Source organism: Stegodyphus dumicola, chromosome 4 (genome assembly GCF_044657685.1).
Source record: "Stegodyphus dumicola isolate Sdum_Otavi_A_Nest chromosome 4, ASM4465768v1".
NCBI lineage: Eukaryota > Metazoa > Arthropoda > Arachnida > Araneae > Eresidae > Stegodyphus > Stegodyphus dumicola.
Window position 1 is genome coordinate 107,918,843 of NC_140771.1, and position 15,872 is coordinate 107,934,714.

The 15,872-nt window shown below is 31.0% G+C and overlaps 1 protein-coding gene across 1 annotated transcript in view; it reads right to left on the minus strand.

The window, feature by feature from the left end:
* Nucleotides 1-15,872, minus strand: part of LOC118201722 (guanylate cyclase 32E-like) — a 199,784-nt gene that overhangs the window by 132,769 nt on the left and 51,143 nt on the right. The window contains exons 3-6 of the mRNA XM_085815325.1: nucleotides 14,240-14,415; nucleotides 13,731-13,866; nucleotides 11,058-11,212; nucleotides 8,066-8,156 (exon numbers count right to left, since the gene is read on the minus strand). Coding sequence (XP_085671451.1) covers nucleotides 8,066-8,156; nucleotides 11,058-11,212; nucleotides 13,731-13,866; nucleotides 14,240-14,415 — 558 coding nt within the window. The remainder of the gene's footprint in view (nucleotides 1-8,065; nucleotides 8,157-11,057; nucleotides 11,213-13,730; nucleotides 13,867-14,239; nucleotides 14,416-15,872) is intronic.

Below are 15,872 nucleotides of genomic sequence, written 5' to 3' on the forward strand. Positions count from 1 at the left end.
TGTGAAGTTAAAAATCTGGATTATTGGGCCAGCTTTTAGGTTGGAATTGTTGTTCTAGATGACTTTCAAAGATATTAGCTTAGAGGATTCTGAAATTGCAACTTGATTGTGAGAGTACAGAGATCTATTGCAGGTGTAGGCAGATTTCATATTTTTAATGAGTGACCAGAAAGAACCATCCTTAGTATCCAGATTTAAGAGCTTGTCGTCAAATAAACTGTCCTTACGTGCTTTGATGTCATTTTTGATATCCTTATTTAGTCTGTTAATATCGCGTTTAACAACCGGACACCCAGGTGAGGTGATATTGTTTGCGAAGACTATTTCTTTCCCGTCTTTTGTGTCTGATTTAAAAAAATATTATTAAAAAAACATTTTGAAAGCGTATGGTTATTTAAATTCATGAAGGAGCGAGTACATTTGAATTCAAAACAACATAATCTTTCCAAACATTCTCAGAATTCATGTGTACGTGCTATTTCTGAATGGGCAATTGCTGAAAGTCATGAAAGGTATATTTTTGCGCTATTTCAGGTTCTTATTTTTAAAGTATTTATCAAAATCAGAAATGATTCTGCTTTCAGTTGAAAAAAATCGAACGTGAAAGGTTTTAAAGCATACTCTTTCGTGGTTCAAGCATTATGATTATTTTCTAAAAATCTGCCTCTATTAATTATTTAGTAAATGGCGCCCTTTGAATATTCTTTGAAGCTGCCAAACTCTGGTTAAATTTTGACTATCTACACTGTAAATATCGTGAATTATGAATAAAAGAAAAAGAATTATGCTGTGCCGGAATGGCAACATCAGAAGAGAAGATGTTCTAAAGATCGAATGCGATATTTGTACTTATAGTTTTTATTAAGATGGAGGAGTTATATGTCTGTGCTTAAGTAAAATTTATTAATATTAATAAAGATGGATTTTTATTGACAAAAAACTAGTTTTCACGTTATTGAAATAAAGTGCGGGAAGATGAAATTCATCTGAGTATTGAATGAAAATGAACAAGAAAATCTACTTCCATAAACGAAGCACATGTTTCTAACTACTTTAGGAAATTGAAACCTTTATGTCTTCATGAGCAGGATTTAAGCCGAAATTTTATAAAGATTTTAGAAAAAAGAATGTGTGGCAACAATTAAATTCATCGCATAGTAACGAGTTGCCATAGTAACGATAAGCTTGGAACAACAATTATTATATATTTGATTTTTGAGTGTTTATCATCACGATACGTTTCTTTCTTGTACTTAGACATTTTAGATGGTAAATAAATAAATATTTAAATATCAATAGAATCATTAAGTTTGAATAATTATACCAACCTTCCAAAAATGTTTGTTTAAGAATCTGCCTTTGCTGAAATAAAAAATGGTAATGCTTCTGTATAAATTAAGTGAAGAGTTTATATTAACAACGATGCACAGATTATTTTTTAACATAGCCGTAAATAAGTGTTCTCTATTAATTCGGATTCCTTGTTTTTTATCGATTCTGAGCAGCTTTTCCAAGAATTTAAAAGAGAGTGTCATGGAATAGTAGATGCGGATTCGGAAGCGTAAGTGGAAAAACATCTTTTTTGCCTCTTACATAAAACTGAGGCGCCATTTATCCTACCTCAAATCAGACACGGATCCATTTCCATTAAATATTTGCTTTAATTGCATTACAATGTTGTGATGTATTACTTATTTGATGGCCATGTAAATGAAACGGCATCTCTTGAGTTATTTTTATCACTATTATTGTTACCAGTTCCGCTTGTCTTACAATGGTGTACGCAAGTCCACACATTCCTCCTAGCAAGGAGTCAAATGCGCCTGCCCTTGGCAAGAGCTTTGGGCACCATATAAATGACAGCCCGATTTAAGCTCAGGTACGTACCCAGTTTTGAGGACTGCGCATGGCGAGGATGGGTCCGAAATCTCCCCCCCCCTCTTTCCCGACCACCAGCTTCTCGAGAGGACTTCCGCTCGTCGCATAATTAGAGTTACTCCATGCCGCATAGAAACTATACATTTACAAACATCTATGACTTTTCCGGGATTCAAACCCGAAAAAGACATATTTAGAGTAACCCCATGCCGCACAGATACTATAGATTTACAAACATTCATGCCTTTTCCGGGATTGAAACCCGGGGCCTTCTGAACAACAATCAGAGTCACTAACAGCTGTCCCAGTTGGGTTACTCAAGGGTTATTAATTTTCCTTTGTGAAATTAAAAGTTTAGAAAATCAAATTAAATTAAATTTTACAGTTAGGATAATTACCGAAATATTTTAAAATTAAAAACTAAATAGTTGCAACTTATTGATTTAAATAAGCAATTACGTACTGTCGATGATGTTCCGTCTCATCGAGCATTCAATTTTAGAATAGATGCTTATAGATCAGTTAATTTAGATGCTGAATTCAGATATGCATCTAGATTGACAACTACATTTTACTAGAAACTAGTTGTTAATTTTCTAGACTTCCCTTTGCTTTGTGAATATGATTATTTACCTGGTTTCCCATTAAGTTACTGAATCCGTTAGTTAACCGATAAGTTCTCCAAAAATGTTAACATTGTATGCAATTTGTATATGTGTGTACATGCGTACTATGAGTGGTGTTCATTATGCCAACTCTAATCATAAAATGCGCCACTTTTTTGTAACTTGTTAAAATTAGCACCAATTCTTATACAAATGCTTATCTACTCGAAAATAAGATTCCCATTTGAAGACTTTTTTTTATTCTAACATTTGGTAGAACATTATAAACGGATATTTTGATAAATGAAATTTTAAAAAAAGAAGAAGGGCTTAATAATCATACTATATATAGAATAATTACACTGTTAAATATTAAATAAATCGAATAGGTAATTAAATATATAGACATATATAGGTAATTACATACATAAATTTTTGTTGTCTTGTCCATACATTTCATGGAAGTAAGGTTGTCAGAGCCTCAAGGAGACATATATAGGTAATATATGTCTACATATACAGAAATTGCTTAACTATCGCTAGTTGTAATATATGCCTCTAGCTGATCGATTTCAATTTAAGTCTGCATCCACCATTTCAATCACTGGTTTAAATACCTAACCGAACTTTAGTACTCAAAGAAAAATTTACTTCCCTTAAACGATCATATTCCCTCTTTCTAATTTATCCCTTAACTCAATTTCACCAAAGTTCACATTTTTATGATCATAATTACGAGGAAAATATTTGCGTTATGTTTGTACCTATACCGGGACCGAGCAAGTAAATAATCAAGTTAAATTAATACAAATAGTACATAGAGCATTTTCCTATTAAATCTCATGTATTCACATTAGGGCTTAAAGAGGAGTACATTTTTTTAACAAAATCTGGAATGCACATAAATATTACATAACCATTATTTTCAGTACATTATCTAACAATTAACTACCTCCATTTCAATTTGCTTTTCTCTTTATGAATTCATTAATGATATGCCTAAAAATCAACCACATATTGAAAAGATTCTCCATTATTCATAACCAAAGCAAGGGGACCCCAAAAATTAGTATTGTTTCATCCTCCTACGTAACATTATACTTTAATAAAGCATTACCTCTTCAATAAAAATTTAAATTCCCCCCAAAAAAGTAATCTATTACTTTTACCGATATTTCTATTAAAGATTGTAAACTAAGTTATTTCATTATTTTGTACTTTAGGAAAAATTAGCGAAGGGAAATTAAAGCTGACAATTTCATTCAAACCCCATTTCTATTTCTATTTTTATTTTTATTTTAGTGGGGTTCATTATGCCAACTTTAATCATAAAATACGCCACTTTTCTTTACAGCAATACTGAAGCAATGATTTCAACTTCTACGTAATATGAATAGTCTACCGGTATCACTGCTTCGAAGATTTACTGAGAAAAAATGAAAGTTTGGTTTGGAGAGTTTCGATGAAAATTGTTTGCCTTAAGAAAGTACATGCGACACATATTTTTTCGGAAGGTTAAATGAAACAAAATGCAATCAGAGTGATTTTAGTTCGGTGCTCCGTTCAAGAGATAAGTGACTGCAAAGTGATAACATCATTTTCATCCCCAGGTGACCAAAGAACTATCGTGATGTAATTGCAGGACTTCGGTGTCTCTCATAATGTACTTCATAATAAAAGTTCAAATGGTCGAACTTTGACGACAATGTCAGCGGCGTTGTATCTTTGGAATATAGAATGTTTGACATATTCATAGTTTGAGTCATCCGAAATTTTGTCGAAAGCTAAATGAATATCCTCAAGGAGAGCTGAAAGTTTTTTTTTTTTTTTTTTTTTTTTTTTCAGATTTGATTTTGAGTAGTCGTATAAAAGAAGACTGGTGGGTTTCAGATCTGGTCATCTGCAGATAGACAGACAAAGAGAACATGATCCAGAATTAATCATGGGTATCTTTTCATTCAGCAGCCCGGGAATCACTTTGAATCTCACTATCTGCTAATTTGAAGTTGCATATATTCTAAATGATGGTATATACCCCTTATCATTCCAGTAACATATTGTTTCTTTTTAACTGGCTGAAATTATTATGTGACACTTTCGCAATTTTTAAATAGCACTTTATATTGTTTGAAACCACTGCGCACACCATCCACAAGCTGCTGCACCTGTGGCAATTGCATAGTTTTGGTTAATGCAGGTAAAGTAGGAATATTTTATTAATAACAGATCTTTTTAATATAATATTTATACTACCTTAAATTAATAAGTTATTATTAGTCATTAGGAAAAAACATGATTAGTCCTAAAGCATCAATGCAATCTATTGTTTCATACTATGAAGAAAAAAACTAGCTTGCTCATTTTGATATACTGAAGCGCACGTACTGAATCTGAAAGCTACAGCCTTGTTTGGCCTTTCAAAAATTAAATGCAGTGTTCAGACCTTTTCTTGAAAGCGTAGCTTTTTAGCTTTGTTGGGAGGAAAAAAGTATCTGCTCCTCATGCTCCTGAGGGTAATGAAATGCGGGACCAAGTAAAGTCGTAAAAATAAACTGAAATAGAGATGTAATTTCTCGAACAGTACTAGCAGAATGAAAATTTTGTTCCTAATTTACTTCAGAAATACGGATCTTACAAATAAAATATTTTGTCTCTAAAAATTATTGTAACGAAGGCTTTATTTTTTCCATTATAAACATCTTTTGTTCTATGCAAGTATTTTTTCTCATTAAAATGCGTGCTAAAATTTTAAAGTTCCGCTCAGTAAAATACACGGTTCATCTATTATTTTCTGATTCACTTGTTCAGAATTATTTATTTATGAAATAAAATACTGCTCGAGATATCTAAAACTTTTACGAAATTCCATGCTTTAAGAAATACTTTCATGCTAAATTTGCTTAAGAATGCAAACAGGAAAAATAAGAAATGTTTATTACTCTAATATTATTCTAACATTACATTTTGAAGAAGAGGATTTAGTAAAGACTTTTATTCAAAGCTATTATGAAATGTTGAATATTAAGTTCCTTCTTCTGCACTTTCATACATTTTTTAACATTACCAAATGTAAAAATTTTATTCCAAATATTTGGGCGTTCCTTTATAATTACGCTTTCTTGTTCTGGAGAATTTTGTTATGTTTATTAAAGATTCCTTTCAATTACTTCTACTCAAATATCTTGAAATATTTATAAGAATATTTCTAGCTGTAGCAGAATTTTAACAGGCTAAAAATAAATTGTACGTCAAGCTATAAGATCGCAATATTTTTGAGAAATTGCTCTGTACTTTTGTTTTAAAAGTGTCCATTAATTCTTCACATTTTTACCGAACACATTCAACAGTAATTAAATGAAAACCTTTATCATCATTTATAAAGCTGTAAATTTTGAGCTCCAAATTGCGATTCTAATTAGGTGAAAAAATTAGTGTATAACACGAGTTTTTAATCATTAATTTAGAAAAACTGAAAGAGGATAAACCACACATTTTCACATATAGGAACGTAATTAATTAATCTCAGGAACAGTTGTTGAGAAATATCATTATTCAGTTCCTTATTTCGTTGTTCTTTGATCTAAACAATGAACAATTTGTTAATTCAGTACATATATGCAAAGAAAAGGTGCCCAGAAAACAACTGGCAAAAATAAAAATGCAGGTAGAAGAGATCAAAATGAACAGTTCTTGTAACGAAATATATGTGTGCCAAAATGGCGCGTTGGGGAGGTATATGGTGTTATTGACAGAAATGAATTTGGTGTAAAATACGAAATTTAATTTTTCATACGTTTCCCAAATTCTTATACTTACTATGCTCATTAGAAAATGCTTTGATGCTTTGCTCATTAGAAAAAATAAAGCACAAAACGTTTGATTCCCGTATGGCAAAATTTAAACATGATATTTAACTTCAAAGTTTGCTATTTTCGATGTCATTTAAAACTTGTCTTGAACGGTGGATTAAAAAAGAAATTAGATTAATTCGAGGTTAATTTTTTCCACTTAAATGGTATTCGAAGATAATCTTTGGTGGTTTATTAGGTTGTAATATTGTGCAATTTATGATTTGTTCACAACTGGTATGCCAAAAGAATTTTCCCGCAAATAATTTATAAATTAAAAAAAATTCTTTTGTCTCTTAACGTTGCATTGTCCAATTAGATATCTTCATTTCTGTTTCCTTGTAATTTGAATCTCACCTTTTCTTATTTTTGTCTCTGTTACGCCCTAAGCCTCAAATCATTAATAAATAATTAGAAAAAGGGAATGGGCCAGCCCACTCAATGGACTAGTAAAATGAATATCAGTTTGTGCTGTTCCGCTGTGATGTATCGGCTCTTGTTTTTTCCTGCCATAAATTTCAGTTAGAAGGGAAATATTCGGCTTTCTTTGAAAGAAGAATTATTAAGAAATTATTAAGAAATTATTTCGTCTTATTAAGAAAGCTGGCTTTCTTAATAAGACGAAAACAATAACTACGTAGATCTATCCATTTTTTTTAAAGTTTTCAAGAATTTGTTCTCTGAACGTATTAAGGAAAGGGAAAATTACGCGAATATTTTAAAAAGTTTTCAAAACCTGGCACTAGAAAATGGGGGAAAAATAATGGAAGGAAATACAATCATTCAACATTTGCGTGCATTTTCATTGAAATCATAAGTCAGGTATTATATTGTTTCAAATTTTGTACATAGGTAGATGTTTAGTGAAAATCTATGTAAAATTGTTGTATGTTTTTTTATAATGTAACATGTAAAGCATATAGAAATGATGTTCTCCCGAGAAATTAGAATGCAGGCTAGGAATTTTCGCAGGCTAGGAATTTCGCAGGCTAGGAACGGTTTTGAGGATTAATTTTTGTCACCAAATTTGACGAAAAATCGCCAAAAGTTGCCAAACTTGGTTACCATTTGGCAACAATTTGGTGTGGTTCCTTGGTTACCATAAATAGGTACTGTAAATGATCGTAATTGATGATTTGTGTAACTATAATTGCATTCGGCCCTCATATGCCTTCCAGTAATTTCGAGAAGCAGAAAGTACTAGAAAAGTCTCCGCGGCCGGGTGAAAGCTATATAAGATCGGAGAGGGCATTCAGTTCCTGAATTGTTGTTGTTGTTAGTTATTAGTTCTGCGTGTGTTCCGAGTATCTCGCTCTTTAGATGCATTTTGCATCGCATTATATTTAACGTTCTTAGTAATTTAAAGTACAATTACTGTGATACTGTGAACACCTTTACGAGTATTTCTGCGGAAAGTTCCAGAACTCTAAACCATCATTGGACCTGTGCGCATTCAATTAATTACGAACTCTTACGCAAGCAGCAATATCACGTTTTCAAACAAAGAGACAGACAACGGTATAATGTAAGACTACATCAGTTTAATTCACTTTCTGTTAGCAAATTAGGTTACAAAATATAAGACTTTAGGAAAGCAAAATAAAATTGTACAAGCCCATGTATTTGCTTCATAGAAAACACAAAATATCGCATGCGTTTGTTAAATTCTACGAACCTTTAGGTGAATGACAGACATTTAAAACTATGTTAATGAAGGAGTAAAACGATACGAACCCACGCATTTGCTTCCATGGAAGCCACAAATTGGCTCATCTAGTGGTTGAATTCCTCCAACCCAGTCGATCTCCGACAGAAATTTCAAAATCTGAAATATAAGGATAATGAAAGCCTAAATTATACTTTTAATAATTTAAAAAATAAAATTATTTATTCAAAATCAAAACACGTATACTTCGTTTATTTTTAAAAATTTGTCTTTTTAAAAAGTGTAGTTTGCTACACTTTAAAGATATGGCGTTAAATTGAAAGGCAAAATGTTTAATTTAGTACTTTACAGGTGTAGTTATTAGATTTTAATAAATTTCTTTTGATATATTAAAACCACACTTATAGAGATATGGCGTTAAATTTCTCCTTTGATATATTAAAACCATATTTATAGAGATATGGCGTTAAATTGAAAGGGAAAATCCTTAATTTAGTGTTTTACAGGTGTAGATATTAGAGTTTATTAATTTCTTTTGCTATATTAAAACGACATTTATAGAGAAATTTTCTTTACGAGCATTTAGTAAGTGAAACAAAATTCACAGAAAATTAACTTACATTTGTAAGTAATTTAACAACGTTATGATATTTGCTTTTACTTTCTTAATAATTTAGCCATTTAATTGTTTCCCAGTTTCACTTTTCCTTCAAGCTATTTTAATTTACTCCAGAAATATGTAAATAAACGAATAAATGTATGGAGTATTAGGCATGATTTTGGAGGTGTAAAAGTATTAGGTATGATTTTATTATGTATTAGGTATGATTATACTAGTATTAGGTATGATTTTATTATGTATTAGGTATGATTATACTAGTATTAGGTATGATTTTGGAGGTCCTTCGCCGGGATAGGAACTCAGGACCTCTAAAATACGCGTCAAGTGTGCTTTTAGTGATATCACAAAGGCAGAAAGGGATAAAATAGCTTATAAATTTACAATTTTTTTTAAAAAAGAACTTTATTGGATACTAAATTACGTAGAAATAAAATCAAAGTTTTTCTGACACTACTACACAGAGAAGCGAATTATCGCTCCTTCTGAGTTAGAATGTTTTTTAGGTCTAAATAACCGTTTATTTAATTTAAATTTAAACCAAGGGCAAAACCCGTGCTTACAATCAAAATATCATCATTTGCTGGCATTTAACATAATATAAGCTGAAGTTCAGATTAAAGGTAATGTAGTCGGAGACTTCACAAATTGGATTATTTAAGCTCAATACTTTAATGGAGCGTTTTAACATCAGCTAGCAATATGGCTAAAGACGGAATAATCGCTGGCAGAAATGGGAGATAGACTTAAATTACAGCTTATGTTCCCAAAAGGCCAAAAGGTTGATTTTAATATATATAAAATTTCAAATTTTTCCTTAATTTGAACATTGTCAAAGCAACATATAAGTTATCAGTTATAATGTACATTGTTGGCCATTAAACCCAGTACACTAAAAAGGGAAAGTAAGAACCAGAATCTTATTTACTGTACATATACAGTATAACGGGAGGGAGACATGATTAAACATGTAAATTGTTTGAGATACACAGCTTGCAGCATTCAGTACGCGCAGATGCCACCTAACAATGGCTGTAGTGCGGTTGGGCATGTAGGCAATTCATTTCACGCGGCTTCATCGCTAAGCAAAGTTCATCAGTCCTAGTCGGTGGCGAATGGTTTAGTCCCGGACCCTTAGCAATCCATGAACATATGTTCGCAATGAGTGAGAGATTGGGAGAATTGGCCAGAACTAGAACCGAATGTGTATCGAAGAAAGTTAGGACAACATGGGCAATATGAGTATCCTATTGAAAGATGGCACCACGCAACCTTGAAGATAAGGCTCAAGCACGGACTTCACCAAGCACAATGAACATTTAGGGATTGAAAATTAAATACGTTAATAATCAAAGGAAAATAAGGAAATAACAAATAAATTCCAAAATCTTATAAAGATGTCAATAGGCCTAATTCAACGATCAAATCGCAGAATACTCTTAAGTACAAAGCAAAAATAAAATGGAGTGAGGTCACCCGAATTTGACTCTTGGAACCTATTTTTTTTATAATTATATTTTTTTAGAAAAATTGCTTTGCTTTTGAATGCATAAATATCTTATTGTTTAATTAATGATAAAGCAAATTAAAATTTTTCCTCTCCGATAATTTCCTTGCGTTATTTAAAATAGACAATTCATGCAACATACCTATATAAATGTTTGTTTGAATTTTAATACTCCTGTTTCTTTTCTGCTGTTTACACTGAAAAATTCGATGACACATATATATAAAATGACATTTATATATATATATATATATATAAAGAAAAAAATTTTGTCTATTTGTTTGATCGCGGTATACCCAGTCACTCACAGTCACTCTGTCTATAGCTATCGTCACCAAACTTTCTATATGTCTTTTCTGGGTCCTCGAAAAGCTCGACGTCTACTGAAAAAAAAAAAAAAAAAAAAAAGGAATATTAATTAAAAACTTTGAAAACGCTAATTTTCGCCCTCATTTTTCCGACTGGCAACAGTTTCGCATGCTGAAGATAAAAGTCTACTTTATTTCGAGAAGTGTTCCCCACTGCTCTCTTTCAGCTCGTAGAGTTTGCTAATAAAAAAATTTCTAAGTTTTACAGGGAAGTAAAAAGAGCAATGCCAAACATTAAGTACAAATATGGTTTCCCGTTAACGTGGTTTTTTTATACTAAATATTGAAATATGGGGTGATTTACGATTCATAAAACTGGATATATTATCAGTTTAATCGATCACATTAACTTATTACATTATAGCACGCTAGCTTACATTAATGAGCTTTCCTACATTTAAAGTTTCCTGTTACTAAAAATCCATATGAATTGGAAAATTTCATCTAAAAAAAATAAGTTTTACAGTTTTTAAATGCAGGCGCTTTATACATTAAAAATTTTAAATTGTAAATGAAAACCTAAAAAAAATGTCACAAATGCCACAATGGTTTGCTAGAAAACTTACGGGCAAAGTCGATTGATTCTCCGAGAGCTGAAAAACGCCAACGGGATATAATCCATACTCTCCTAATTTTCCAGGAACTTCTTTTCGAGATATCAATGAGTAATTGCCTTCTACATCACCATTTTGGTCCATGTAAACCATGTATCCCATAGCACCTGTGAGAAAATCGTAGCATTAATATATTTACGAATTAAATGCTAAAACAATCAAGATAAGGATTATGGCATGTTATAAAGTAAAGTTAGCATAGACTATGCTTATAGTGCGTACCAACATTGTATTCCTCAGGCATGCTCTATGCCTACTATAGTGCAAATCTAGAGAATGCACCACGCCAAGGGGGGCTTAACATCACTGTCAGTGACAGCCGGATGTTCAAATTCAGGAAAGTTCGAGAGCCGCAACTAGATTTTCCAAAAGCCACAAGTCCACACTTATATCATTTTAGAAATAGTGAAATAGATTTTAAATCGAAAGAAACTTTTGAAGATTTTGTAAAACGAAATGAAATAAAATAATTACTTCATTTTGACACTGAGTACTTTTAGTTTACATGCATTTCATTTGCAAGAAAGCTTCATCACTCGCCTGCGAAAGATGCGCTGTGACCACCTTTGCATTATACTATATAGTCTTAACTAAAATGTGAGCTCATGAAGTGCTTTTATTACCTTTTTAAATAAAATATCAGTATATCGTTAGAATTACATTAAATTATGGTACAATTAATTTTTAGTTAGATTTTTGATAGAAAACGAAGACTTCTTTTTCTCTAGACGTTTTTAAAAACCAAAATTAAAATTAATTACTATGTCGCTCTCCAGTTTCTCTGCAAACGTTTGATGTATTGTAATTTGTCTCCGCAAAAGTTTGAACAATAATGTGAATTATATTAATTTCAATCAATTTGATTCAAACGAGCCAAGTAAGCTCTAATTTCATTTAGATAATAAATTAAATTTAATTGATGAATAATTTCAATTGATTAATTTGAAACTGTTTTGCCCTGGCATTATTTATGAACTAACATTTTTATCTTACTAAATAAACTTATTCTAAAAATATATCACTATATCTTATCTTATATTATATCTTATCATTATCTTAAAATATATCTTATCTTACATGTATCATTATTTTTATGACACTACACGAGAAGTTTTAAGTCAAACTATGAAGATAAACTATTGAATAAGAGTAAAATGTTCGTCAATTTTTTTTTTAATTCAGAGCTATTATAAAATAAAAAATTTCATGTATTTCTGAATTATGAGAAAATAAGGGAAATGCGTGTTTATAAGCAACGAAAGCATTTTGTTTTGTTAACTCGAATTTCACTCATAATGTTTCACAAATTATACCATGAGGCTTGCATAGGTATGCTTTAGCACTAACAAATAAACAAATGTACAATAGGACTGCTATGGGGAAAAATTATTAAATTAATAACATTGAGTAACAAGAAAATGTAATAAAAAATCTGAGAGGTTTCAGATTTTAAATTATGTCCAAAGGAGCGTTTTTTTTAACATTTTGTGTGTTACCTTTATTTATAAAATATCATGTTTTCGCATTTAAAGCATAAAATTCAATCAGATCGCGCAAAATAATTTTAAAATGAGCATATCTTTATAATTTCCGATACAGAGTCCTGCGCGCTGGAGATAAAAATGTCTTTTTTTTTCATGCAGTGTTGCCATTGCTCGCTTTGAAATTGTTGAGCTTGTTAATCAAAAATACGAAGTGCTACAAAATATGAAATCGATTATAAAACAAATTCAAACTAGGACTTCCACATGCCCATATTCTATGGAAGATTGCATTATTCAAATTTTGACGTTTTATGTAAACATACATACATTAACGCAGATTCTTCATTATTTAATTTCTTTAAATATAATACAGGGCGATAATAGTTGATGGCAACAATTTGAAAAGTGAAACAACGCTTATCGTGAATCGACGCAAAATGCCAAAACGAAATTAATAGTCCTTTTGGGCAAATTGCCATTTTGGACGAATAAAAATTTAAAAAGGAATAAAATGAAGATAACTCAGCAATCTAAACTGAGAATGAAATCCCGAAAAGCAGAGATAGTTCCTTTTAGTACGAAAACGGTCAGAAAAATTAGGGGACAAGATACAGACAGGTCCTTCAAATTTGCCTGAAGTATCATCCGCTGCTGGACATGATGATTGCACTCAAGAAGAACAGCTTAATGTCTTCATCGCCTATACCACAGCTCCACAAAGTACTTAAAGCAATTCCAAATCGCTTTAAATAGCCCTTAAAATTTCCATGTCCAGTCAAAAATTCAGTTACTTTAAAATCTATTGAAAACTGGCCAACGTTTATCCTGTGAAAATCTGAACAGAAAAACCTTTTGGTCCATTGTGCTTTTGGTGAAATAAGGTGAATGAAACATTTAATCTTATTTATTATTAACTGAACATAATTTATCAGAAAAATAAGAGTTCAAATTATTTACGATAAAGTTTAGATAGTAGCTTAGTAAATTTAAATTAACTTACTTTTGTTTAATTAGGGAAAACAATTTAACATTGTTGTATTTCTAAATAGAATAAATCAAAATACTGTAATTATTTTAATCATAGATTGAACTGCTTTATTACTATTAAAAGTAGAAATCAAAATAAGAAAATAAGATTTACTCATATATGATCTTTTAGTGATGAATTTCATTATTCCTCTGCCGTCATACGGATCCTGCTTATTTAAAAGGCATTCGTTAAGTGCTCGACCATACACGTAGACTGCATCATACAAATAAGCACCACCTGCGGGTATCTAAATAAATTATAACAATAAAGAAAGTATAATAAAAACATCATAAGAACAAAGCATGCTTACGTAGATTTTTAAATGACACATCACATTAAAAGGTCCTGATTATATCATTACTATGTTATTATACCAAGTATATCAAGTATACTGCTATTATATTAAGTTCATGCATTAAAATAACCTCATACTTTAAACATAAGATGCATGAAAACGAATTACATAACAATCTGAACTTCAAACTTTATAAGTTTTCTATACTTGATGCAGCATTATCAAAGCAAAAGATGTCCTACCTATAGAGATATTTGCTTAGTGTTTATATATTTATTCCGTTCAAGATAAAAAGTATATAAATGAATAAATAAAGAGAGTAAACCTTCTTTTTCCCTCCGAAGGTGCTAGCTGGATTGGGAAAATTGAAAGGCGGTAACTGCATATACATGTTTACTTTCTGACTAAAGTCTTCAAATCCGATCGGGGCGGAAGGAACAACACTCACGTAGGATTGAAATGCTTTCTTAGCATCTTCCTCGATTTCATCCCTCAGTAATCCTGAGAAATAGATAAATCTAAATATAATGCAAGTTTGAAGAACATTAAAAAATATGCTTTTAAATTCAGAAGTGTCTGAAGTTTTTCTCTAAAATGAAAATAGTATTTTGAATTCCTTAATGGAATTCAGTTGCTTAACTAAATAATACGGGGTGTTCCGTCTTTTTGGTAGATAGGTGGCGCTCTTGATGCGCGCCGATGAAAAATATTCCACTTGACGCTTGAACATGAACAATGACGCATGTTATATTTATTTGATGCTTGATTATGTTTCATGGCCGCTATAGGCGGAAGTAATATAAGTAATATAAGTTTACCGTTAATAAATGTTATTTCTATGTTCTAAGAAATCTTGAAGTTTTGCTTTGAAATTCTAATGCTCTCCCAACCTTGACTCCTGAAATGAAACGATCTTTGAATTTATGACTCATGAAGAGAGACACCACGGGGGAAAAAAGTGGAATTTTCTCGCAAATTTTGAAAATGTAACTTACTCGATTTTCATTATATGAGGTGTTTAATGAAAATCGACTAAGGTTTTGAAAATAAAGTAATCCTGCATGCTGTAATCCTTCAAGTTTCAGCTTAATATTTCACGTCTGCATGCAAGTAATATGTGCACAAATATAGAATGCAAAACGTGTACTCAAATATCAAATAAACTCGAAGAAAGATTTTTTAAACAATTGATGTTACTCCAAAACAGTTTAAAGTTAATTATTAATTTCCATAATTAATATTTTAGATATGAGTACAAAACTTCCACATTGCGCATAATTTTCCGAACTTTAATTTTCCATAAGGCTTCTTTGATTTTTCTTTTCTACTAAAGAAGCTTTATTTAAAAAAAATCTATTTAAAAGTTTAGGCAATTTCTTTTATTACAAGTCTTGCTTTCTTAAGTGGTTACTCCTACTTATCTAGAAATGAAGTAAAATGTATATTAATTTTTTAAAGTGGATGGTGTTCATGCAAATTTTCTCAAAATTTATCTTAAAATTTAGGTTTGTCATATTTATTAAATTGCATGGAAATTTACCTGTTGTCGTCATTATAATAAAATGTTAGTGCGTTCAAGAATTCTGCAGTTTAGTATTAAAGAGCGTATATTCAGTTCATTGATTAAGTGTCAGTCAGAGAACGTCTTCTACACACATTAAACGAGGAGAAACGTTTTGCCAATTACATTTATTCTGTAAACATTTAAATACGCTGCCCTCCAAAATTTAAGGAACAGCATGTTTTTGCGTCTGATTTGAGAATGAAGCAACATAGAAACCAGAAATTTAGAAGACATATTCACTAAACAGTTCTTTAATGAAAGAGATATAGAAATTTTCTAAAGTTCAACACAAACGTGAATTACATCAAAAAATTGCACTCTTAGCAGAAAAATTAAGTCTTGGAAAAAGAGTGTTTCACAGTTTTTTTTAAGAAAGATGGAGTGGTAACATTAC